Source organism: Epargyreus clarus, unplaced genomic scaffold (assembly GCF_041222505.1).
Source record: "Epargyreus clarus isolate Ecla_fem2 unplaced genomic scaffold, WU_Ecla_fem_2.2 ptg000029l, whole genome shotgun sequence".
Lineage (NCBI taxonomy): Eukaryota > Metazoa > Arthropoda > Insecta > Lepidoptera > Hesperiidae > Epargyreus > Epargyreus clarus.
The window spans coordinates 12,322,431-12,341,994 of NW_027332235.1; the positions used below are offsets into that span (position 1 = coordinate 12,322,431).

At 34.8% G+C, this 19,564-nt stretch overlaps 2 protein-coding genes across 2 annotated transcripts in view; one reads left to right on the forward strand and one right to left on the reverse strand.

Annotated features, from left to right (window-relative positions):
• The window catches only part of rg (A kinase anchor protein rugose), a 584,238-nt gene that overhangs the window by 93,379 nt on the left and 471,295 nt on the right, over positions 1-19,564 (reverse strand). The window lies entirely within an intron of this gene.
• mab-21 (nucleotidyltransferase mab-21) lies at positions 6,337-7,963 on the forward strand. Its single transcript, XM_073089299.1, has one exon. It carries the CDS (start codon positions 6,430-6,432, stop codon positions 7,525-7,527), a length of 1,098 nt encoding a protein of 365 aa, XP_072945400.1. The 5' UTR covers positions 6,337-6,429; the 3' UTR covers positions 7,528-7,963.

Here is a 19,564-nt window from a genome sequence, read left to right on the forward strand (position 1 = left end):
CCGTCTGTTTTATTGAGGTGCACGAGACCCGTGGGAATACATTTTAAGAAGTCCACCGAAATAAGTTTTGGTAATTTAGTGTTACTGTATCTTTGCAATTTTACACTTGGAATAGTAACTTACACTTATTTTCGTAGAAGAACTACGATTTAAAGTTGTAGGTACATCTTTTTCATCCCCAACCCCTGCCCATATAATACAATTATATCCGTGCAGATGAATAATTTTGTGTAATTATTTAATGGCTTAACTAAAATGTATTTTTTCGTGTGGAGCTTAGGTATTCCCCGGATTTTACTGTAATTCAGATAATTTTCATTTATCGAGCGTAACTACAACGTAACACTATGATATGATGTTTTTGAACTGTTGAATTTAACAAACATTGCGTAAATGGAATCTTACACAGTCATGATGTGTGTATTGCAAAAACTTTAACTTTATACATAAGTATTTACATACTTTACATTTATACATAGAGATTTAGATGTTAATTAAGTTAATAAAAGCTTATGTTGCTAGATAAGTTGTAGTAATAATTATGTTACCTCGTCCCTTTTGAATATTTATGAAAACCATAACATCTACCCATAAAAAAGTGTAATTATCTAGGCACTGGAGATAAGAATCCTCGCTGAAACACCAAAATGTTATTTTCTTCATTGCTTGCGTTCTTCTTCGTATATTTTAACATGGAAAGAATATGTTACCTACATAAGTAAATAACTTCCAATTAAAATTGTAGTACCTATCTTAGGAAAATAATTTTAGAGAAAATATGACTATTCTGTATAAGGAATACTATGAAGTTGAATACCATGAAAGTAAACTACGAAAAACGAATACTTAAACTTTGTTAGAATCTTTTTTGCACAACCACATACCTACTATATTATTTTATCATCTTATATTTTACATTTAGCAAGATTAGGCGAGCAACGAAACACGTTTCTCCCATCCTTATCCACCAAAAGTGTTTTATTCAAAACTCCCATTCAAGCGGGGGGGACACGAAACGCAAATGAGCCGGGATCCCGTTCCCCGTATCCCGTATTCCCTCGGCGGCGGGTACCAGGGGCGCATGATCGCGAGGGGACAGCGGTGCGTAAATCAAGCAACGCGAGCCCATCCATCACGCCGCGGCCGGCTATCAATCCTGACCGAAATAGGACTGCATACCTATGGAAGCGGATCGACTCTACTTGGATGTATTCTCACCTATAGGGTTGACTTTCAATTTTAGAGAAAACGCTGAATTTTGCTCTCAAACTTCATATTTTTCTAAAGAAGAAAGATTTTTTCTTTTCGCTTCTTTTAGAATTGGTTGCCACTTTGAATATAACTGAATAGTTTAGGATTAGTTTATTTTACTTTCATTGTTGTAATTAAAAATAATACGAATGTTTATATTTTTTTACCAGATATAGGTAAAGTGAATTAAAAACATAAAGTGACAATTATTTAAATAAATTATACCCTAAGAAATGAGTTACTTTTCTTACAATTTAATTTACCTACGAATTTTCTCATTAAAAATATTAGTGCGCATGTGGGTAGTTCAAACCATTGTAGATAGTATCTATACTACCCATATAATTAAATAGGCGTTCCTCTAAGTTTATAACTAAAAAGATTCTTCACGGATGCGTTAAAATAGTCGTACAAAATCTTATGGTAAGACTATCTTATAGTATAGACAACTATTTATATTGGAATGTTCAAGAATTTTTCTATAAGCGCTGTCAGTCTCCTCAAACAATTTCATTATTTTCACAAGATAGAGACATAAAGTAGGAGGTTTTATTGAATAAACAAACAGTGAATACCGTCATCATTAGCTAACAGAGTCGATAACCGTTTGATGTTTATTTTTGTGTCGATTAGGGAAACTCTACTAATATTCGTTTGGTAGCGTTCGACTGTAACGCGTTCGACTGTAACGATAATAGACGTAGAGTGTATGTGAAGATTTTGTTTCAACTGTTATTTATTTATAAATGTGTCCATACCTCTTGCAGGTAGAGCTATGCTTATATTATTATGCCTAATGTTATAGAAATGTGAAAAGAAGTATACACTTTTCAGAAATTTGTAATTTTGCGCTGCATTTTTCACACACGTGTCATATTAATACCTACCCACAGAAGATAGACTACACAATCGACAAAAAATATGATGTGTTATTATTAAAGCATTTTTTATAGTTGTGGAGGTATTTAAGTCTCTTCTTAGTTTAGTTTAGTCTCAATCTCGCCTGTGGTTAATTATATTTCCTAAAATGTTGAAATCTGGTGTACCTAATGACTTGCAGGTAGGTGATTTTCATGTATTTCTATTAAATTGATATCCGTTGTCACAAGTATAATTATTAATTAAACACATACAAATAAATTGTTATACTTCCACAATTTTGAAGATGGTAGAACCCTTTGTGGTTCGACTCCGGCGGCACCACCGCCACACCTATTTCTGCCTAATAACAGCAGTGTTAGGCGCTGATGTGTTTCGATTTGAAGGGTGTGGTAAGGGAGACAGACTTTTTACGAGGCGTTCCAGCTTAGTCCTCAGGGGTAGCGGCGCATCTGTAGCCGACCTCAGGTAGGAATATCTAATCCAATCTGGGGTTGATTACAGATGTCCATGGGCGGCAGTAGCCACTTACCATCAGGTGGACTGCATGCTCGTCTGCTACTCTTATATTATAAAAAAAAAATTAGGTACATATAATAATACCTACATCATAAGTACCCATAATCTGTGTGTCGCGGTAGGTACTACGGACATAGATACAAGGACACATACGCATTTAGATTCCTTCCTGGCCGAGACTCGAACCTAGGACCTTTTATACATGGCATGACAACAACGTAGATCCTGAAGCATCAATCAATCAATCTCGTACGTTTAGCGAGCCACCATAAACAACGGTCGACGTCTCGGTATCCACCCATCACATTGGAGACTTTCTAATTAACTTGTTGCATTACACTGTAAGTTGGAGCGGCGATAACCTCGTGATTCGAAATGGCTCGAAGGGTCCGAGGTTCACATCCCAGGCACGCACTTTTGAATTTCAAAATTATATGCGTATTAGAAATTGATTGCTTAAACGGTAAAGGAAAACATCGTGAGGAAACCTGCATATCTGAGAAATCTAATAGAAAGAAGTTTTCAAAGGTATGTGAAGTCTATCAATACGCAGTTGGCTAGCGCGGTGGACTATGGCCTAATCCTTTTCATTCTGAGAGGAGACCCGTGTCCAGCAGTGGGACAGTAATGGGGTGATGTAGATGATTGTAGGTAGTGTACTAGGATTACACTATACCGATTATCCAAGCGTTACTTGTGTGTTATCGTGAACAGAAATTGTTGTTACAACATGTTTCACGCTTGACTGTACAATATGTACCAACGTAAACAAACTGTATGTTATAAAAATAAAAAAGTTATCTATCTACACTGTTGCTCGGATGTTGTAATCGTAAAAACATAGGCAAAGATACTTATCTGCACATACATATACATTGCACATAATCTATAAGAAAAATACCAGTTTTAGATTATAAAAGTTAAAGAATATTAGCAAAAAATGGCAATAATATGAGGGCTCCGCCTGCGTGCAACTATGTGTGAAGGCATTTATTTTTATTTTAAATACGTTAAAACCATAGATTAGTAAAGATTACCAGTACCAGTACCAGTAACCAGTTTTGAGAATAGAAATAGTTGCGTAAAAAAGTTTTGCCGCGTCTGCGTGCTAAAATGTCCGTAAAATATTTGAAATAATTATTTATTTATTATGTAAATTACGCAGTATTACTAATTTATTAGTATATTTTCTCTAAAAATGTATTTATTTGTCAAGAATTAAAAAAAAGAACTTACTAATAAGCCGTTTGTGGCTTCATTCAATTTCAAGGCGGCGAAGTATTTTTACTAATCTATGGTTAGAACCTACTTATTACTAAGCTATGAACTAGCAATATTAAGGTATATCAGTGGGCCAAAATCATATTTTAATTATTTTACTTAATACGTATATTTAGAAAACGTATGTTTCTAAAAAGCAGAATCATTCATATTATTGTAGTTAATCTATCAGATTATGGTAACAAATGTTTTGGTAACTTTTATGATTTCTAAGCCAAAATGCTTAGTTTTACTCTCTGGACTAGATTAAAAGGCTACACTCAATTAATTGACTGAGCAGCACCATAACAGCAGTACATATTTTTTTATAAAAATTTCAGTGTTCCCTGTCAATATTATGTATAGAGAAAATCCTGTAGAAATTATTAATTACCGTATTTATTTACGAGCAATCATCCTAGTCAAATGTTCAGTAATTTCATAAAGATAATCGTAGTTTTGGTTTTGTTCACATACGCATATGAACATAGAACAATTACCTATACTGCTGTCAAATAAACTAAACAAATAGGCACATTTAAGTGGAGTCGATAACATAAATCAAATATAAATATTAAAATCAAATAATCCTACCGGCTCTACATACATTATTTCACAATTCAGCGCACACGAGCGATGAAATATCTAATGATACGTCATTTCGTACGAGCGTATCAATTCTGTGCCTCGAATAATATATTCGATGGTCGGCGATGTAACTTCCGAACATCTAAACACATCACATTTTGCATATCGTGTGTGATAGTAACGGAGTGCTGCCAAGTGGTTCATTTGTACTTGTTACTGTAACGTTACAGAGTTGTAATAGATAATAGCAAGCACATATTATAGGTGTGCCTACGTATCTATATCAATATATTAAAAATATCAAAATATTTTATTTAAAGTGGAGTCTTTTCAGAATTAATTATGAATGTTAATGACCTAAAACTATTTCACAAAGCGTTTCGTTTTTAAAATACAACAAAAATGTAACTCCCTATCACAACCTTTCTTAAAGTTGTCATTCCTATAGGTACCCACGTTTGCGCTAATTAAGCATATGTAGGTAGAGCTCCTATTAACCACACAGTTTTATCGTTCAAATACCTAATGCCTTAGTTTATAATACAATTTTTTGAAACAAAGTTTATTTAATGACTTGTTTCAACTTTTATTATTTGATTTAATTAACATTCTCAATTTAATTGAAAGGTAAAAATAATGGTTGGGAAATCAATAAGTAAAGGATATATTAATGCCTATCAGCTAATTGGAATTTAGTCTCAGATAGAGATTCTTTTATTACACTCTTCAAACCAGAAAACAGTTAACATTGATTTTATGAGGTAGAAGTAGGTGCAACGCAACGGTCGTGCCTCCGGTGTCGTACCACAAATGGTTCTACCAGGATGCAATATACCTACTACATAACATTAATAAGTTTTAAATAATTTTCTTATTGGTTATCGATCAAAATATTATTATACAAGAGCCTAAAATATTGAAAACGTTATAATTTTGAACATATAACATATTTCCAAGCATTGATTTTAATAAAGTGCCGGCAAGTGCTGAGTTGCCAAGTAATTTGTTGAGAGTGTTTACAGGGGGAATTAATAGGAGGAAACGTGCGTATTAATAATATTGAAGTGCTAATATTTTTGATGAAAGTTATTAACGTATGATATTAAATTAAATAAATTGAACGGTCCAAGATAAATCTATTTAAATGTCTACCTACTAAGAAAAAAACATTTTTTGTAGAAGGAATAGGTACCTACAAGAAATAAAATAATGTTCATGATTTTGTAATGACTTTCAAATATATATATAGAGCATTAGTTTTGATTGATTTAAAAAAATATTTTTGTAAAATAGATTTTGAATTCTAGCGTTACAATTAATAGTAATAATTTACCAATAATTGTAGCCCGTTGTATGTCGTAACATAGCGGTAAAAATATAATTGGATACATCAAAAAGATTGCGAGAAACGGAACCATGTGTTTTTAATTGTCGACAACACGTTACGACCTCAATCAAATGTTACGAGTTATGACACTCACGTCGTCCACATATTAGAGCGATTAACGCAATTAGGGAGTTCGTAACAAGTAGCCGAAAGAAAAAAAATGTCATTAATAGAGTCGATCTTGTTAGTCGCTACCGAATTAACGAGGATCGCTCTAAACCGATCATGTAATTACGATCACCTCGACCTCTCTGCCACCAGAATACCTACCTACGCGAGGCGGGGCTGCCCTCCGATCAATATACTACGACCGAACACGCCGCTCCACAAAAGTATCCTCGTCTCTGTCTGCCATCGTTAAACCGTTCTAAGTGGGAACGAGACGGGGCGTGCCACTCCGATTCGCTAGCACGCATCCCCATGGGCGTACACCGGCCTTCAACGTCCGATGATCCGACATGGCTCAGTCGACGAACGACTGCGTACCGTGCGCGTGTGCACCCGGCCGCCGAGTACCATGACCACCGCGTGAACGCACAGCCACCATGCTTGTGCCACCGGAGATGATGGCGGCACAATCCAAGCTCGTCTACCAAATGAACAAGTACTACAACGAGAGGGTCGCCAACCGCAAGGCCCAGATCGCGAAAACGATCCACGAGGTCTGCAGGATCGTTCAGGATGTGCTCAAGGAGGTGGAGCTCCAGGAGCCGAGGTTCATCTCGTCGCTCACCGATTACAATGGACGTTTCGACGGCCTCGAGGTTGTGTCGCCTCATGAATTCGAAATCGTCATTTACCTGAATCAAATGGGCGTTTTGAACTTCGTGGACGACGGGTCCCTGCCCGGATGTGCGGTTCTGAAGCTGAGCGACGGCAGGAAGCGCTCCATGTCCCTCTGGGTTGAGTTCATCACCGCTTCGGGATATCTCTCGGCGAGGAAAATCCGCTCCAGATTCCAGACCCTGGTCGCGCAGGCGTGCGACAAGTGCTCCTACAGGGACTGCGTTAAAATGATCGCTGAAACGACTGAAGTGAAGTTGCGGATTCGTGAACGGTACATAGTACAAATAACGCCCGCTTTCAAGTGCGCCGGACTTTGGCCTAGGTCCGCCGCGCACTGGCCCTTGCCGGCCATACCGTGGCCGCATCCCAACATCGTGGCCGAAGTTAAAACTGAAGGATTTGATCTACTTTCGAAGGAATGCATCGCCCTACAAGGCAAGAACTCGGCAATGGAGGGCGATGCATGGGTATTAAGCTTTTTCGAGGCTGAAAATCGTTTACTGCAAGGCGGCTGCCGGCGGAAGTGTTTGAGCATTCTCAAAACGATACGGGACAGGCATCTCGACTTGCCCGGCAATCCGGTGACATGCTATCACATGAAGACGCTACTGTTGTACGAATGCGAGAAACATCCTCGGGAGCACGAGTGGGACGAGGGCGCGATAGGCGACAGAATAAACGGGATATTCCTACAGTTGATCTCCTCGCTGCAGTGTCGACGTTGCCCGCACTACTTTCTGCCACACGTCGACCTGTTCAAGGGCAAGTCGCCGACGGCGCTGGAGAACGCCGCCAAACAGGTGTGGCGGCTCACCAGGGAAATGCTGACCAATTCCAGAGCATTCGAGAAGCTGTGAGCTAGTCCACGCCGGCTCCTTCCTAATTCTACCGTATATTCATGTGGAGTGAGTGAACTAGTGATACCGCTATTAATAATCATCCTCGAGTCATTTTTAGTAGATTAGGTGCAATGTTGTTTAGGAATGTGCGTTTGGTTCCGATAGGAGCACTGGTGCGTATACCGAGGCTTGATAGAAGTGATTCTTGGGTTCGGTTTGTGAAATTCTCGAATATTCCATACGGAGCGGACAGACTGTAAGTAGAAGTGATACTACTAATAGAATAGGACCTCTTTCAAATATTATTTGTGATATAATGTAAATAGCTTATCTGTTGTACAATTTTAGTGATATTTAATTTAAAAAAACAAAAATCGTGTATTTATTTGACTGAAATCTTTTAAAGTAGGCGTATAATCTTAAACTATTATAATAAATATTTTGAAAATTACAACGAACTCTTTAATTTTTGGCCACATTCTATTTTTGGTTTGAAATTTACACCCTTTTTCATTATGAAGACTTTATTAACATGCATCATGACACAAGAACACATTATCATATATCACATTCCTAGTTACTATGCAAAATTATACTGACTAATTAATAATCTTGAAAATTCACAAATACCTTATGCAAAGATGTATAAAGCCTGCAATTGAATTTTAGGCCTAAATCATAAATACGGCTATTCACAATACGTAGACCTGGTTGAACGAATCTACTAACGTACGAGTAATAGAGGTAGAGTCTATAATATTAGAGATAAGTTTATAAAATACAAGAAACACATGATATTTTTAAGATATATGCAAACCAGTTAGTAGGTACATAAATATATGAACATAGTAAGAGGACTTACTTATAACCGAAAGAACTATATTTCAACTAATCATTTGTTATTAGCAAAAAGAAATAGTTGCTCACAATTTGCTGATGTGCACAAATCAGGGAAAATATTATAACTGTATGACTATCTGAACTAGGTAGGTAGGTAACCTGTATGAATTTTGGGATAAGAAGGAAAAAACTGATTACAATTGCACTATGCATCTACGAGTAAATAAATATATGTCCGTTTTAGTCCGTGTAGTCGTCACATTTACAAATAAACTCTCTATAAAGCTAGAAAATTTAAATTTTATAATATATAAAGAGTTTAATTGTTTTTAAAATATTAATTATGTTACTGTAAAGGGGTAACGGTATCTATTTAAGTCAGGACCATATAAAGACGAAAAAAATAGTATCAATAAAAACCTACGCGTATTTCTTTATGTCAGAGATAATTAAACACAACCATTATTTAATTAGAGTCGAGCGAGAGGCAGTAACATCTTGTAAAATCTTATAAGAAAATGTTTGTCATGAAACCATTTGCGTAGAAACCAATATCTTATTAAGTTTACGCAGTATCGTAATAAATTTTCATAGGAAATATTAATAATATTAAAAATATTTCCAGACGGTCTAAACATACCCTAGATGTCACCTAAATCTAAATCTTTAAGGTATTTTACTTTATCAAGATATAGCACTTGAGATGTAAAAGTCACAACAATGTTGTTTTACATACCAGAATATAGTCTAAGAAAAATTTTTAAGCATCAAAAAGGTATGTTCATAGGGCCTTAAATAAAGTTTTAATACAGATACCTACAAGAAATAAACACCACCGTCCGTCCGTGGTCGTCCTACACAAAACGTATCGCGTTACACGACAATATTTTAGTAGAGCCGCGATCAACTCTAAGTTTTAAGTTACAATCTCTACCAGGCATGAGGAGTTAAATTAATGCCTCGGAACCGTGGGTGGAGCGCGCTTTGTTCGAGTCACGGGTAGAGCTGATGTAGAGTTTGGATAAACGGCGAATCTTGTCGGCCACCTTGAATTACTACAAAATTTACTCGTATGTATTCCATTAATGATTATATTTTAAAGAAATAAATGATCGGTAAAGAAATTGTCGTTGAAATATTTTTTGTTTTGGCTTTTCGAAAAGGAAAAAAAGCAAAATTTTGCACGTAGCAAGCTAAGTGTTAAATTCGTAACTCTTTTGGTTCTGGCTTTAATTTGTATTATAATGACCGTCTATGAGTATAGAGATTTGTAAAATTTTATGAAAACCAAATGTTGATTTAAAAGTAAATGTAATTAATTTACATCTTTATAGATATACAGGTAATATGTAAGCGTACTATAATATTTAAAATGTAGTAGATATATAAATACCTATATTCAAAATGAATATATTATATTATCAAAAGCTCCGTCATCTATTTCTACTTGCTACTTGTTCGTTAAAACGAATATGGCAAAAAATATACAATGTGCAAATGATATACATAAATAACAATATAAATAACCTCTCACAATCACCTACAACACTAATTAAATTAATTACGCTCGTACACAGTAGTCTTATGATAATTAATAAAATTGTACATAGATTACAATTACTATAATTAGAAAAAATAGATATGTAAGTATTATATCACATTAAAATTGTTGAAAAATATTTTTTACTAAAAAAATAAAGAGACCTAATAAGGGCTTTCTCGACGTACAAATCCGAAGAAAGCCAGTCGGCGTTTCGGTGGAAGGGTGTTGATGTCGGAAAGTAACATATGATACGACCATCATTGTGACCATGACCATCTTCCTCAAGAGTGGCGATGCTTCTGTGATTGGCTTTAGATAGACCCCTGTTCAAAGTGATGTTGGTTATAGACGAACAAGGATGGCAGTGACCATTTACCATCAGGTGGACTGTAAGCCCGTTTGTTACTTCAATGTTATAAAATGTTAGGATAATCTTTTCCTATGTCAGGATAGGATTGCTTGAATTTAATTCTATAAAATTTATTTCGATCAGATTCCATTAATCCTATAGTTTATTTGGACCATATATACGAGTACTTTAGCTATCTCACACATCTCTGGTGGAGAAGGATGCCATAGATGCCTTAATATATAGATAATATAGATGGAAGGATGCCATAAATAAAACCAATATAATTTTATATCACTAAGGATGTTTAAGAGAATACATTTGATTTTATTCTTAACCATACATATTTTTCTCTTAAAAGCATACATGTTATGTTCCTACATCAGTCAAATGATTCGTATGTAAATCAATTTATGGCCTTTTGCCAGTATATATTATTTAATAATAAGAATAATTGTAAACACTCGCCATAAAAGCAACTCGCTATTACAATTTTGCATGTCGCCTATAAATACCACCTACCTATCAACTCGAAGTAGAATTATAATAGAGTTGGATAGTTCCCACATTTATCTAGCTAATCAAGATCATCGTCACGTGACACGACTGGTAGTGTGCGATTTGCGATACTTCCAATAAAAAAACCGTGTAACCTGATATTTGTGACCTTTTTAATAGGCGTGACGTCGGCTAATACCAAGTGTTCGGTGATTGATTTTAAAACTAAACGTTTTCTACAAGATAAAGGCCAATGACATCCTTATCTAGCGCATTCTAATCTTACACTGAGATATTCGGTCGTTTGTATAATAATTTGACGGTTTGTGAAAATAAAAGTGAACAAATAATGATATGCTAAGCATATATCAGTGTGGTTAGTGTTAAAAATGTAATAATAACTGCATAGGTTAGTCAAATAAATTGATTGAAAATAATATTTATCATAAAGTACCTGAGCATACTTGTTTGAAAGTAGAAAAGTTCTAAACATGATTTTATAATAGGTAGAGCAATGATTTTTTCGAAATCTCATTTTCCGTGGTTCATGGACGCCGAAGGAGTTATGTGCAAATAGTTTTTTTTATTTTACAATAAATATTTCCCTTGTCAGTAACAAGACTTAATCTTGTGATAATTGGTAACTTTCACATTACCTAGCTTTTTCTGTCCAACTAATAAGTGATATCAACAAATATACCACGATTCGTAAATTCAACTTATTCGTACGATATTGTAAAGTTCTTTAGAGGAACCATACCTAAGCAATTATCAAAACATGATATTTTTCTAACTATACTTAATTAATTAACTATAAAAATATAAATTGGGACCTTCGCTCCCTTTCCCCAACTAATTTATTACGCAAAAACTTTTGGTCTCGTGTCATTCATTAGACCAAAAACCCCAAAAAGGTGGACATTTAAATAAATAAACAAGGGCCTAAATGCGAGTTACAATTAAAGTTGAACCGGCCGGCGTAAGTGTCCCATAAACCTGCTCCGGCGGCGCTGCGACGCCTACACGATGTTGTTTTTGGCTTTATAAACAACAATTTACGAGTTTAAATCGAAAAATCCTTATTGTACGATTTAAAAAAAATAGTATAAAATAAAAAAGGTGTTTTGTATCCACCAATCTGCACAGTAGCGTGGTAGAGTATGCTCTAGATCTCTGTTAATTATGGGTAGAGATCTGTTCCCAGCAGTGGTACATAGAAACGCTAAAAAACTTTAGTAGATATTAAATATATTATATTACTATTGAATTAAGACCGTTAAAAATAACCAATTTGAATATTTTTTTGCCTACGCAAAACTCAAAAAACAACCTTTCAATGCAATCCTTACAAATTTCAAACTCTGGTAGACAAAAATTAATGTACGCCAAAATAAGGCTGGACAGATTTCGTTATTTACCTGGTTATAATCATATTTTAAAATTTTGACTCACTTCATATTTTTTACCACCAAGACATAGTGCGTTTTATATTACACGTTGAAGTGGTAAATATCAAGGTATTTATCTACATCAATCATCATTCTTAAATCAGTAACGAGTTGAAAATATCACGCACAGAAACACTTAAGATATTCTGATTAGCGTTTATTTTAATTTAGGTAGGTACGTGAAAACAACGTAATTACCAATTATGTACGCCAATTAAAATATATACCTACTTATTTAAATTTTTAGCAAGACAAATTCAGTACCTACCTACAATATTTATATTAAACACTCATAAAGACCTATTATCAACTGCAGGATTAAAGTTCTACCTAAAGTCGGCCTGGGATGGGTTGATTATTCTGAACACCAAATTAGAACGTTGTAGGTGTCTTTCCTTTACCACACCCTTCGAACCAGAACATAGCAGCACTTAACACTGGTGTTATAAGGCAGAAATAGGTATGACGGTGGTGCCGCCGGAGTCGAACTACGAAAAGTTCTATAATGTTAAAATAAACAAAACTTACGTATTAATATTTAGCAATGAAACCCGGACTCTCCAGTCCATACATGTACGAGTACGTCTGATTTTTTAATTGCCTTTGTGCATATATGCAAATAATAATCACTTGCTCTAATTCACTATTAATTGCGAGGACACATACATAGGGAGAGATTTTAAAAAAACTTCTCAAAGGTATGAAGTCTTAACAATTCACACTTGACCAACACGGTGTACTTAATATGGTCTAATCCTTCTCTTAGACCTGTGGTCAGTAGTGTAACAGTAATGGGTAATAATTGAAAAACTATCGTCATTCAAATATAATCAGAGATATCGATAGGTTCAGACTTGTATATTAAATAATTTAATGAAAATGTTTGCAAATATGAGCGAACAGGTTAAAATAATTATTTTGTAAACATTAGCATATTAGATCATTTAACCCACAACGAGCCGTGTATATCGGACAAGACATGAACGCGAAAACTTGAATATGATTAAATAAATTGCATAATTATGTTAATTCTCTCACTAGAAATAGTTCTCATGTGTTAAATTGCTTCAAATAGCCTCAAACATTTAAAAAAACGGAATAATGTTTGGATATAAAAATTAAGAGACGTATAACATGATTTAAGGTACAATTAAAATTCAATCTAGTAATTCGTTCTGCCGTAGTCTTGTATATAAGAATCTCTAGTCACAGTGTTAGTTACCGTATTCCTCCGAAACGGCTTCACTGATTTTCACCAAATTTTATATGCATATTCAGTAGGTCTGAGAATCGACTACTATCTATTTTTCATACCCCTAAGTGATAAAGGTCGTTCACTCTTAACTTTTTTTTATTTATATTGCAACACAACGTTTGCCGGGTCAGCTAGTATTGACATACAAAGTTAGGGTGTCTTTCCACAAGAGATGTGCGAGGTGGTTAGCTACTTAGCTAAATAGCTAAGTGGTGTGTGAGGTCGTAGCATACAAGTTAATTTGATTTGAAAATATGTAGTTGGCTACACCGTTCGCTATCATTAGCTTTCATCCATAGCTCTCATCCCTCCATTAAAAAACACATAGAATAGACTTGATATAAAACATAACCTTACCTTAATTTAACTACCCGTAGGTTCATCTCTCTACACGGAAGGTAACAAAATAGACTCCCAATGCCTAGTGACTAGTTAATTATATTATGTATAGCCTTACTTGTGAACATCATCACAATATAAACACCATTACTATAAACATACCTACGTACATAAATATGAATTTTATAACTGGTATAAAGCTACATAAGGAGTTTGTTTGTTCCCATGTATAGCCACGGTGCGACATAGAATGTTTCAGATTTTTGGCTCGTCAGAGTATTCATATGACTAAATATAATTTAAATCTGTAATTTGTTTACCCTTTTGATCAATGAACATAATGAAGCAATAAGTTAACGTTCATTTAAGATAATAGTCTTTATATTTCTGGAACGCTTTTATTAGCAACTTCTAAGAACGGCATATTTTTTAGAATAGGTTCAATAGAAAAATTAAAAATATTTTCAATAGAACAAAAACATCTATCGCAATATATCGAAACGAAATATCTAATTAATGAAGCCTGCACGCAGATAAAATAATGTTATTTTTGTAGATAATTTTTAAACACAAACCACGTTTATATTTTCAAATAATTACTTAAATAAGTTTATCAATTAATTGCTTATGGCAATTTCATTAAAACGATACCCGAGTCAGAGCTTTGAATATTTCTAGAATTAAATTTTATGCGGCAATAACATAAAGATAAGTGGATTTCATATTAAATTATACCTGGTTTAACGTTGAAATAACTATATACATATAATTTAATTTAATTCTATGTTAAATTAATGTTAGATCGTTAAGATAACTTCCACAAGCTCTGTTGATTTCAGATTGTGATCAAACATTGTAACATATTCATCTAATTTCCTATTATTTATTCAAGACTATGTAGAATGTGTTTGTTTTAATGAGTGGACATTGTAACTTCACTTTGGCTACTGTCTCTTCATATAGACATTTATTAAATACTACAAACTATCATTAGATAATCTATTTTGAAAGTAGTGAAACCATTTGTGGTTCGATACTAGAAGCGCCACTGTCTCTACTTTTTCTTTCAATAATAACAGTGTTAGTGTGAAACATATTTATACAAGGCGTTTCATCTTATTACTCAGGGAACCACAGTAGCATCTTTAACCGACCTTAAGTGAGACTCTTTTCTAATTGTGGATGATTACAGATGACGTTATTTACTATAACATTGCATGCTCGCTTCTATAATATAAAAATGCTTTTACCAAATACTTTTTTCGCCTCTCATGGCGAGCTTACCGACGTAACTGTAACTTCAAAAGGAGTCCATCGGATTGAAAATTCGCAGTCTTCTTCAGAGTGGAAATCCGATATATTCAAACACAGTATCATTTAAACTGGTACCAATTAGAGGATCGCTATATCCATCAATGGATTTAAAGACATACGGATGCATAGATATATAATTGACACCGAATACCTGTGTTCGTCGATAAGGGATCGCCGGTCATTCTGTGCTATAAACATTTACAACCTCTTTCACAACCGACGGCTAATTTATGGCTTTTTTATAACACAAGTAAACATAAATAATAATATGGGCGGACAGAACGCTTGAGAAATTGAATAGTACACAAATTATAGTAATAATGAGGAGGCGAAACGGGGCGGGCGGCCGTCAAAATATGAGAAAAAAATTGGGGCGCCGGTGAAACAGAGCGCTCCACGCACGGAAATAGATCAAACATTTATTTTATTATATTTGATATAAAATACCGCAAATAAAAGTAGAATTGTGTTTTGACGTGTTTGTTTTAAGGGAAAACGTGTTGTGTTGTCAATTTTGATCATGGTATCGATGCAACTTCTGTGGTCGTCTCTTTTATGTTCCATGAAGATGAGTTTATTGTATGCATATTACAATATCACATTATTTATGTTTGTTGTCACTGTTCATAAAATAATTGATATACGTCTCAAATTAAAATCTTTATACGTACTAGAATTTCTTATATAAATGAATCGCCCTTATAGTGAGAACACTAAAAAAATATAATTCAAGAGAAAATTATCAGATTCTTATTTGGTCTCTTTCTTAACTGTGAAGTGTAAGACAAATCTACTTATTTTAAAATCATATATTTATAGAATCTAGTTCAAAACCAATTCGGCATGGTTTGAGATATTAAAATAAGAATTATTTAACAACATGCAATAACTTCAGAAGTGTTTGACGTAGTTTATAAAAGGTTTTGAATGAATTAAAAAATATCCGTAAGTAATTAGAAGCGTCTATAATATTACAATACCTAACGATAATAGAATAGCATTTCAAAGCTGTTTTGGATACCACATACTTTTCAAGTAAGAAGATATATTTAGGCATCTGCCCAAAGTACGACATACCCACTGCTAAAACATTAACTATAGAATTCGCGTGCCTACGCTATGCGATACTTGTACCTCCATTACTTTACCGCTCTGCACCGCCATTTTGTATTTATACGAGCACATTCAAACACAAAACATCCTCTTTCGCTTATCTAAAGCGACACTTAATCGCTAAGTACACTTTACTGTAAGTGGCACTCGAAATGTGTTATAAACTTGGAATAATTGGCTATTAACTACCAATTACAGATACCAGGCGATCATACAATTGTGATAGATCGCTCTATTATAGATTTATGTTTGCGGGTGCGCCACCAAAGTTTCCTAGTAACTCTAAGTAGATAAATGACGAATCGCGTGGGGTACCTACTGCTGTACTTGTTTGCTATGAAACATTTTGAATTCGGTCCTAAGTCGTGCAGATAACTAAATGACTTAGGCCGCTGTATCCTAGTATCTTTGTTTGTGCCTACTTATGTTTGTACTACAGGGACAAGTCGTATAAGATTACCCGTTTTTCTAAAAAAAATACTATTAAGTTATGATATTTGGCACATGGACACAAGCACCTTATTTATTCTTATGGGACATTCTTATGACAGGATATTAAAGACAGGACAATTTATTCAAATAGATATAGAAAGGATTTCTCCAAAAACTGTCATCTACCACGTAAGATCGATTTAAAAGTAGCCGTCCTCTTACTTTGGCAAAAATAGAAATGCAATCTACCATGCAAGATCGACTTGAAAGTAGTCGTCTTCTTATTTACTGTTCTGTAATAGTGCCAATATTATGTTACTCTCCAGAGTTCCGATAAAATATGCGTTAAGAAACTAAGGTAGCGCGATACAGTATTGTATGACACCACAATTTTCATAATCCTACTTAGTTTAATGTCACCACAATTATATAAAGACGACAGTTGCCTGTACTTGACCCATCATAGATTTACTATGCAAAATAAACATATAAGAATATTATTTTCCTCCTATTAATGCTTACTTATGCGTAATGGGGTATCATAAGTATCATAAACACAACATATTTTCCATACAAAATATTTCCGTACGACGAATACTAAGTTCCCGTGGGCAACGAACCCACATATTCCCTAATAATACATTCTAATAAGCGTCTATTATTTCCACGTTGCGTATTAGTATGCTCTCCTGGTAGCGGTGGCGCCAATAACATAACGCGTTATAACTCAAACGAAACAGTTAGAGAACGTGTCGCAGGCCTGCGTACGCGCACGTCACTAATTGCATCATGTCATACGCATACAGATTGACACGTGGAAACATTTTTATTAGTCGATACGATACAGACAATAAGTGATTGCGTAATTCATAATCGAACTAAGTCGGTGCTTTGTACTGTTCAATACAAAAAATATATTTTTTATTTTTTCTTGATTTCAATTTCATTCTAAATGGGCAAATATGTTTTTTTTATAATATAGGAGTAGCAGACGACCATGCAGTCCACCTGATGGTAAGTGGCTTCTGCCCATGGACATCTGTAATCGACCCCAGATAGGATTAGTTATTCCTACCTGAGATCGGCCACAAATGCGCCGCTACTCCTGAGGACTAAGCTGGAACGCCTTGGAAATGTATGTCTCCCTTAGTGTAGTAAGGGAGACATACATTTCCAAGGCGTTCCAGCCAGTCCTTCAAAATATAACACAGCAGCGCTTAACGCTGCTGTTATGAGGCAGAAATAGGTGTGGCGGTAGTGTCGCCGGAGTCGAACCAAAAAGGGTTCTACCACCTTCAAAAAATAAGCAAATGTAGAGTCTAATTTCACGTAACGTTTACGTTTCTACGTAGTAAAAGATATGTAATAAGGAAAACATAAACTTTACACATACTTGCGCATTCGTTCACGATACTTTACAGGGAATTTAAGCAAACTATTCAAATGAACCAACTCCTAATCTAAATATCATTAGCTACCGTAGAGTCATTACAACTACGTACGCAAACATAAAATCTAAATTCATAGCGAAAACTTATTTCTCAGGGCATCACATGAGGGCTGCATAAGAAATGCGCGAGCGCGTCTCCGGCGACAAATTTCAATGTAATCTGTATAATATTACAATTTGCCGAATGAATTATTCAATATAGCGGCCGCGGCTCGATCTTTATTCGATTATATCGGGATTTACATACATATGTACGTAATGGTCGCCGTGGTCTGTACCTGTCGGCCTAGTGCTCGTAATAGTGCGGCTTTAGGGCGGCGGGCCGGGGACCTAGGAACACGGCAAGGTCTGCATGGAAACTGTGTTAGGAATGTGGAACGCACTGCGCTACATTTCCTGGTATAACTACCGCTATATGCGTTTCTAATTATAGTTTGCTATGTTTGCATAGTTCAGTAGAGGTGTCTAAAGAAGAATATAGGAAATATTGGTTCAAATATCAACAAACTCGTAGGCATGAATTTCGTAGGAATCAGAATAACTTAGTACCTAAATAATCGTATAGATATTTTCATGGAATATTTGAAATTATTACTTTTGTTACTATTATTAAGGGATTCATAACTCTTATACCAATGGAGTTTACATATTGCCGTTTATTATTAGAAATTAATTATTTCTTGGTCTAACGATGAGGGGAAACATGAAAACAAACTTGCATACTATAAACATGAGAGATCTTTAAAAAAGTTCTCAAAGGAATTATTACAAGAATAATAAACCTGGAGTAAAAAACACCAGTCAACCTTATATGATACAGTACCTACCCTTACCAGGAGTTTTTACGTTTTGACAAATATGACTGTTTTGGTATTTGTTTACGTATTTGCCCATACAAATTCCAATCAGCGCCCCTTGTGGATTGTATCAGAACTTGGAAATAGTATGGGCCAATACGTAAACAAATACCAAAACAGTCATATTTGTAAAACGTAAAAACTTCTGGCAAGGGTACAGATTGTCGGATACACCTTATTATAGTATGAAATCATTCCATAACGAATAGTAGATATCTCTATTGCTGAAATGATACACGACTGACCCAACTGCAATTAATCTAAACTGAAATAGCATCAATCTCGGCTGCTTCATAAATCACTCTCATGAATAGTCCTGTAAGTTTTTTCATTGATGTAGGGCCAAGACGCTATCGACGATTTTAAATGTTTACTTTGCATTATAGAAACTATTTCAAATTCATATTCATTGACTTTCACATTGGCTTTGACTGTGCCTCGAATGGTTCCAACTTCCAAGTGTGGGTTGCACCTAAGGTAAGTAATTTAACAAATCAACAATTTTTAAATATACAAGAACAGCAGACGGGCATGCATTCCACCTGATGGTATGTGGCCACTGCCGCCCATGGAAATTGGTAATCAACCGCAGATAAGATTATATTAATTCCTGAGGT